The sequence below is a fragment of the Rhinichthys klamathensis genome, unplaced genomic scaffold (genome assembly GCF_029890125.1).
Source record: "Rhinichthys klamathensis goyatoka isolate OS25496 unplaced genomic scaffold, OSU_Roscu_1.1 h1tg000484l_1, whole genome shotgun sequence".
NCBI lineage: Eukaryota > Metazoa > Chordata > Actinopteri > Cypriniformes > Leuciscidae > Rhinichthys > Rhinichthys klamathensis.
Window position 1 is genome coordinate 266,285 of NW_026606971.1, and position 8,541 is coordinate 274,825.

Genomic DNA, 8,541 nt, shown 5'->3' on the forward strand with positions numbered 1-8,541 from the left:
TGTTCGTGATTTATGCTGTTGGTTACAGCATAACTGTGATTCTGCATAAATATCCAGAAATTTAGATATAATATAAAGGATTTCTTAAAAGTTGTTTAAAAAATAGTCTGTCTTTTAGGCGCACACACAGACATCAAGATTCAGTCAATGCATCTCAACAATGGTGACGAGCAGAATAAATTACATAGACAATTCAGATTATAATTTATTCATACCGCAATGCATGATGGGAGCCATTAATGAGTTGTGATTGGTGGCACCCACTGCAACATGCATTATTATTATCACCAGTGTTGAGATTCACAGGCTGATTATTGATGTCTGCGTTTCTAAAGAAATTCAATTGAAAGTGTTTTGATCAGTACAATGTTAATTAAATATTTTGGATTATAAGAAAAATACTGATAATCATATGCTGTAGAATCACAAAGCTGTTGCTAACAAGTTAAACCAAATCATCTCATTAAGTTTCATTTTTCAGATGATTATGATTATGCCAAAACATAACCAACACTATCAGATCACACTTTTCCTTGTTCATTTGGCTGTTACACATCAAAAACAGCAGACAAACAAAATTTAAAGTGAAAGTATAAGGGTCAAGAGTCCAACTAAAGCAAACACTGATCGCCATAACGGTGGCTTACAATTTGTGATTTTCTCCTTCAGTGATTCTGCTTGATAACATCAGGTGTCTTCAATAATGCTCAATCATCACTAAATTAATCACTTAATTATCTCATTAACTTTAACACTCATATCTGCATCATATCTTCCATCTGAAAGCAGGTGAAGGTGATTTACTACTAATCAAGGAACCGGCTTTACTGAAGAGATGCGCATAACAATGTCATGCGATATATCGCCCAGCTCTAGATTCAACTCATTAGCTCATTAACCCATGTGATAATGAGCTGATGAGTTGAATCAGGTGTGTTTGATTAGGGAGACAAAGAAAACGAGCAGTGTTGGTGGGTCGCCAGGACAGGTTTGGGAACCACTGCTTTAGAGCATAGACTGAAGTTTGATCTCTTTTCAAAAACGACACTTGGCAGATTATTGCTGGAGTGAAAACATTTTAAAGAAGAGACTTAAAAAAAGTTACAGAATTTTACATTTATTGTTATGAAAATGTTTTATATGACATATTTTCCAAAATATGTTTTACTAAAACTGAGAAAATCAAAGCCATAAATCTAAACAATTTCAAAATTTTAGCCTGCTATCTAAAATAAGCTTTCAGTCAGAGTTTTTTTTGGCTGCAGTACCAAACGCTTCAACTAGATGAAATTAGTCTCTCATTAATTTCCAATGTGCTCATTCTTGACTGCGAGGAGCACAACTGTGACTATTTTTTTAGGACCATTTAACCTGTTCGAATCATGTTCATGATTTTTGTTGTATTCACATAGCAAGTGCCAAAACTTTTACCAAGTTTAGTAACATTCCTATTAAGAAGAAAAAAAACAAATGTAGAATTTTTTGGTCAAAAATGACCGAAGAGCACCAGAGCGTTACTTTACTCAATCAGTTTTTTACTCGAATCCAAAATCTCTATCATCATATTTTTCTCATCCGAACTGGGTGTATATGATGCGTGAGACTGTGGGATGTGTCTGTTGAGAACAACACTGCACACCAGCGCCACCATCTGGGGAAGAGCGGGAACACATAAAGACAAACACACAAAGACAGACAATCAGCATGTGTGCAACACTGGACACACTTCCAGATTCAGATGGACTCACCATGATCCCTGCCATTCCTAGAAACCCTCCCACCACCATTGGCGCCTTTGAGTTGAACATGCCCTGGATCACACTGGGACAGGTCTAACAAACACACACACACACACACACACACACACACACACAGAGATGAGTGTCTGCTTCGTTCCTAAAACATCACACATGCAGAAATAAAAGTAAAGACCCCTTCACACCATGGTTGATAACTATAACAATAAAGATACAGTTTACAGTAAAAATTTACAGATACAGTAAAAATCTTTCTAAATGTAAAAGAATCCACAGCACAACTACACAGATAACGCACAGAGGAACAATATTGTGGAATCACTTTCAGAATACATTTTTTCCAGCTGATGAACGATAAAAAACATTGACAGAGAATCAGAATCCATCCTGCTTTAAAGAACTGAATTTTTAAGACTAATATACAACTACAGCACTCTTAGAATAAACTGAACATCCACCTTTGTGGATACTAATGCGCAAAGCTTCTAGGTTGAACGTTGAGTCTGCGTGTGACGTACAACACGCCCAGCCAGCACAGCCATGTGGGGCCCACATGGGTCTGACGTGGGCTATCTAACTGGGACCCAGACAGTTTTGTAGTGATGTTAGGTCTGACACCGACGCTCCGAAGCTTGCTTCAAACTCGATCGGTCCTTGCAATGAACCACTGCTTCGGAGCTTGTATCATTACGTCACTAGTCACGTGAAAATGACGTCTGAACACAGCAAAATTCCCAGTGTTAAATTAACACTCTCGGTGTTCATATAGGTCCAACTACAGGGTGTTAAAAATGAACACTGAAGCAGTGTTGAAGTTAATGAGATAATTAAGTGATTAATTAAGTGATGATTGGCCATTAGTGGTCACTCCCGATGTTAATAAGCAGAATCATTTAAGGAAAGAGAAACAACAAGAACGAAAAAAAGAGAAACACAAGAACTACTGACTTCGAGCCTTTTCACATTATTGCACTTATTATTACCAGTGTGACTTTATTTCTGTCATACATCTACAAAAGTTATTGAGATTCAACGGAAGTTTAGACGGCAATGTTTTATGGAATTTTTCATTTCAAGCCACCATTATGGTGGTCAGTGTTTGCTTTAGTTAGGCTCTTGACCCTTTTCATTTTTTATTGTTAGTTTTTCTCTGGCTGCTCCAACATTGTGTTTATAAAGCACATTTGATATTGCACGAGAGAACATGCCAACAGTATGTTGTGATGATGACATTATCATCACGTAGTGACCTGATTCACTGATGTCATTCAGAGTCTAGATCTTTGACTATATGTTTGATGTTGTGTTTTAGTATGGGTGATTGTAGCCCTTAGATTTTACAGTTTGAGATCCAACAGCAATTATAACAATTTTGAAACTTTTTTGTGCACTGGAGCTCTTGTGTTTAGACACACAAACATCAAGAATCAGCATATGAATCACAACAATGGTGACAATAAACCAATTAGTGACACACAGATCAACTCTGAACATCACAAAACAAGCTATTAAAGTCATAACAAAACAATAGCAAAATAAAAACAAACAGGAAAAACAATGAAAATTACAGGACAATTCAGCTGTATAATTTATTCATACTGCAATGCATGATGGGAGCCATGGATGCATTTCGATTGGTGGCTCCCATCATGCACTGCAACATGAATATTTTATGTGATTGTCACCATTGTTGAGATTCATATGTAGATTCTTGATATCTATGTGGTATTTTAAAACCTACAGATTATTAAAGCACTGCTGGAATTAGTTACTTTAATGAATATGAATAGAAGCTTTGTATAATCAGTTTATAATGCTGGTTGAGTGAATCAGGACACTACAGGATGGTAATCTCATCATTTAAACATAACCATCATGACCTGGGCTGTGTTTCCCAAAAGCATTTTAAACCTAACTTGATCGTAGAACAATTGCAACAAAATGTCTGTACAATCAAATTAGGCTTAAGATGCTTTCGGAAACACAGCCCATGTCATGGTTTCTCCTGCAATAACACATGTGCTTTATAAACACAGAGATGGAGCAACCAGAGAAAAACTAATGTTAAAAAGCAAAGGGTCAAGAGCCCAACTAAAGCAAACACTGATCGCCATAATGGTGACATGAAATGAAACATTCCATAAAACATTACCATCTAAACTTCTGTTCAATATAATTAAGAATGTGTGTAGATTTATGACAGAAATACACTGGTAATAATAAGTACAATAATGTGTAATGGCTCGAAGTCAGTAGTTCTTGTTGTTTCTCTTTCCTTCAATGATTCTTCTTATTAACATTAGCTATCACCACTAATCATCACTTAATTATCTCATTAACTTCAACACTGCTTCAGTGTTCATTTTTAACACCCTGTAGTTGGACCTATATGAACACCGAGAGTGTTAATTTAACACTGGGAATTTTGCTGTGAAGCAAACACACTGGTTCACTCCTGTAGTGAACCACCTGACTGCTTTGACAGCCCGATCCAGTGTTGACAGATTTGAAACCTGGCGGCTGTATTTCTTATAAAAGTGAAGCCAAACCATGGCAACACCGTGGGTTGTAGTAGTCAGTGTTTGGATTGGCGTTATTGTTGAGGAGAGTGGATTTTATTTTTTATTATTAATTAGAGAACATATGAACATTGTTACATAAAAACATCAAAGACAGAAACTTCAAAAACCCTCTGCTACATTATACAAGTACAACCAGTTACACAAGCACCTCCTTTTCAACATACAAAAATATCAGTCCCACCAGTTAAGTTATAGAGTTCTGCTTCCTACAGCTAAACAAGATAAAGCTTTCACACATGATGCTTCCCTGCTAAAAAAAACTATAGAAAACATTACAGAAATTCTATTGGATTTAATGGTTTACATTATGGAATTTTATTGGTTTTCATAGGAATTTTATTGGTTGTAATGGGAATTATAGTGGTCTCTGTGGGTCTCTGATATGTGTTGGGTTATATTGGTAGGGGCATTAAATCCTAATGGAATATGTCCCAAACACACTACAAAAAAGAAATTATTTTATTTTATTATTTTATTTATTCTTTTATATTTTATTCTATTATCATTTTAATAGAAACCATTAGAATTTCTGTGATGGTTTCCAACTTTTTTTAATCTGGTCTGATCTTCTGTCTTTGTCTAAAGAAATAATTACACACACACATTATGCTTAATGTTTTATTATCAAGGTGAACACATGAAATTCATCAGTATCTGTAAAATTCACCTACATAAATGAGTTTCACAGCACTAACACTGTTTCAGCTTTGATCGCCTCGGTAAACACGTAATAAACGGGGCGTTAACATAAGCCTACTGGCATTTTATGGTTGTCAGCTTTGTTGCATTACATTTACTTCACCAGGAGATGGTGCTGCAATTTCTCTCTGAATGAAGCTTCGAGTAATGAATCATTTTCGACACAATTGTATCAGAAAGCAATAATGCTTCGAAACGCTTCATTTGGCCATCACTACAGTTTTGCTCCCGGTTTCCATGTAGGCCCCACATGGGTTTGCCCAGATAAAATGAACACTGCTCAGTGTGCACACTACAGGCTGTTAAATGTAACACTGATCAGTTTTGGAGTTAATGAGATAATTAAGTGATTGAATAATGATTGAGCATTATTGAAGACACCTGATGATAACAAGCAGAATCACTGAAGGAGAAAATCACAAATTGTAAGCCACCCTTATGGCGATCAGTGTTTGCTTTAGTTGGGCTCTTGACCCTTAGACTTTCACTTTAAACTTTGTTTGTCTGCTGTTATTGATTTATAACAGTCAAATTAACACAGAAAAGTGTGATCTGATAGTGTTGGTTATGTTTTGGCAAAATCATGCTGTGTTCTGTTAAATGAAACTTATTGAGATTATCTGGTTTAACTTGTTAGTAACAGCTTTGTGATTCCACAGCATATGATTAACAGTATTTTTTTAATCCAAAATATTTAATGAACATTGTTCTGATCAAAAGACTTTCAAATTAATTTATTTAGAAACACAGACATCAATAATCAGCCTGTGAATCTCAACAATGGTGACAATAATAATGCATGTTGCAGTGGCTGCCACCAATCACAACTCATTAATGGCTCCCATCATGCATTGCGGCATGAATAAATTATTATCTGAATTGTCTATGTAATTTACTTTTCCTAATTTAATATTGTTGAGATGCATTGACTGAATCTTGACGTCTGTGTGTGCCTAAAAGAAAGTTTTTTTTTTTAAACAACTTTTAAGAAATCCATGATAACATACTGCCAGACTGATTCATTTATTATGATAACCTGGTTTGTGTACATCAAGTTCAAATAAAAAGAAAAGAAATCAAATAAAGAACCTCTCATTTGAACTTCAAAAATGTATTTTTTTTAACACTGCACAGATTTATATAAAATGTAAATTATTTTGATGAATTTGCTTAAAAAAAACTGATACGGTACCCTCACCTATTACCAGTTCACCTATATATTCTATATTTATAATCTTTTCTCTTTAATTTTGCCTCTGTCCCAACTTTTTTGAGTGTCTTGTAGCCATGAAAATATATAGGCTTATAGGAATAATTGTAACCACAGTTATAATACATTATAATACTTATCTATTCATTGAACACATACATAAGCCATTAAAACACATGACAATCAACAAATTTCAGATGTGAGAAGGAATCTGCAAATATTATAATGCATTTTAACTTTGGTGTACCTTTACGTTACCTTTGTGCGTAATGCTTTATAAAGGCTTCAGCTAAAGTGTTGGCATTATTATTTCCTAACTGAAAAGTGTTGGATGTGTGAAAGCACTTCGGCTCGTGGGTCGAGAGCTCTCAGACCTTCTCTATGGAGCTGATGGTGACTCCCGCTGCACAAGAGACGATGAGATGACGGTCCTCGATGTCTGGCCCGATCTCGTCCAGAACGAAGGGAATGATGTGTGGCTTGACCGCGAGGAACAGGACATCGCTCTTCTTCACAGTCTCTTTATTGCTGGTCGTGAAGGATGCTCCCATTTTCTGAAGTACAGAGAAAGTGTGTGTTTAAAGATGTTCATCAGACTCTCACGTGTGTCAGATGAAACACTCACTCTTAGCCCGGCGACGGTCAGCAGGTCTTTGTCGGGAGAGCTCGCTGTTATCCTGTGCGTGGCGATCACACCTGATGGACAGGAGAGGGGAACGGAAAAGCTTCCTTAAAGTATTGATGAGAATGTGATTCTATGTTAAAGGGTAAATCTAGTTAAGTCGAGGTACTACACGCATATATAGTCATAATAGCCGAAAGTTATAGTATATATTAGTTATATTACTGGTCAAAAGTTTGGACACATTACTAATGTTTTTGAAAGACGTCTGCATTTATTTGATCAAAAATACAGACAAAAATACAACATATTGTGAAATAGTATTACAATTTAAAATAAGGGTTTTCTATTTGAATTTATTTTAAAATATAATTTATTTCTGTGTTGAAAAGCTGAATTTTCAGCATCATTTCTCCAGTCTTCAGTGTCACATGATCCTTCAGAAATCGCTCTAATATGATATTTGATGATCAATGTTGAAAACAGTTGTGCTGCTTACATTTTTTATTACCTATGATACTTTTTTTCAGCATCCTTTGATGTATAAAAAGACAAAAAAACAGCATTTATTCAAAATAGAAATCTTTTCTAACAATATAAATTGTTAACTATCACTTTTTATCAATTTTCTAACAATATAAATTGTTTACTCTAACTTTTTATCAATTTAACGCATATGTGCTGAATAAAAGTATCAATTTCTTATAAAAAAATAATAATAATAAAAGAAAAAAGACTGAGCGCAAACTTTTGAACGGTAGTGTAGGCTATTGTAACAAAAGATTTCTACTTCTTTGCATGCACATATAATAAGATAACATTTAATCATGTTAAAATAAGAGACTTCTAATTGTACTCTGCTTTGATATTGCTTGGGAGAATATAAACTTTTGAAAAATATTTTTTCACTAGCATTTTATTGGCGGTTTTATCATAAAAAGAGCAAGTGTGTTGATTTACATACATTAGGTTTTATTCACTGATCTATATAGAAACTTTTATGAGACTATTTTCTTGCTCTCTGTTTAACTATCGGTAGCTTACTTTATTAGAGACTTTAAATTAGAGTCTGTTTTCATTTTCATAAACAACTTTTTGAAAATAAATAGTTCTGATAATTACCAACTACCAAGACAGAGATCATTACAGTGTGTCTATATTATTTGATATAATGTGCTTATTTAATAAAACGATGCCTACTTCAGACATTTAAAAAATGAATAATGGGCATATTTAAGTGTATTTAATACAGAAAAGTCTTATTTTGTTCCAGATGATTAGTGTTTTGGCGCCTCTAGCGGTCGGTGTGTGTAAATGCTGTAACGTTACCTGCCAACGCGAAGCCCTTCACCAGCGCATGCGCCAACTGACCCGCTCCGATGAAGCCAACGCTCATTTTGACCTACTAACAACCACACGATGACCATTCACCAGCAAACACAAATACACAAGTTAACAATCATTATACAAACTCTAATATAGATCAGCTGAGGTAATATCTGGACAGAGTCTGCTTACTGAACACTTTTCTATTTCTTGATCGGACCGAACCAGCTGTGAATTTCTATTCACGACATATGTGTGGCGGCGGGCTGGGCCTCCCCGTCCACCTTTGTCAGGTTTTATAACCTAGAACTTCCCGCTCTGCAGGCAAAACTTCTGTCAGTTTAG

General features: G+C 35.2%; 1 protein-coding gene across 1 annotated transcript; it reads right to left on the reverse strand.

The window, feature by feature from the left end:
* Window positions 1-1,519: 1,519 nt before the first annotated feature.
* LOC130072200 (pyrroline-5-carboxylate reductase 1, mitochondrial-like) lies at window positions 1,520-8,308 on the reverse strand. Its single transcript, XM_056237212.1, has 5 exons — window positions 8,200-8,308; window positions 6,874-6,944; window positions 6,623-6,802; window positions 1,749-1,832; window positions 1,520-1,651 (listed from the first exon to the last, which is right to left on the reverse strand). Exons 1-5 carry the CDS (start codon window positions 8,264-8,266, stop codon window positions 1,520-1,522), a joined length of 534 nt encoding a protein of 177 aa, XP_056093187.1. The 5' UTR covers window positions 8,267-8,308.
* Window positions 8,309-8,541: the final 233 nt, after the last annotated feature.

Bases quoted from the DNA above. Each gene is read 5' to 3' on its own strand.
- LOC130072200 (XM_056237212.1), bottom strand. From the start codon at position 8,266: ATGAGCGTTGGCTTCATCGGAGCGGGTCAGTTGGCGCATGCGCTGGTG. The intron at 6,945-8,199 runs GTAACGTTACAG...CCTGTCCATCAG, and splicing joins GAAGGGCTTCGCGTTGGCAG to GTGTGATCGCCACGCACAGG. The intron at 1,833-6,622 runs GTCTGAGAGCTC...TGTGTTTGTTAG, and splicing joins CCATCAGCTCCATAGAGAAG to ACCTGTCCCAGTGTGATCCA.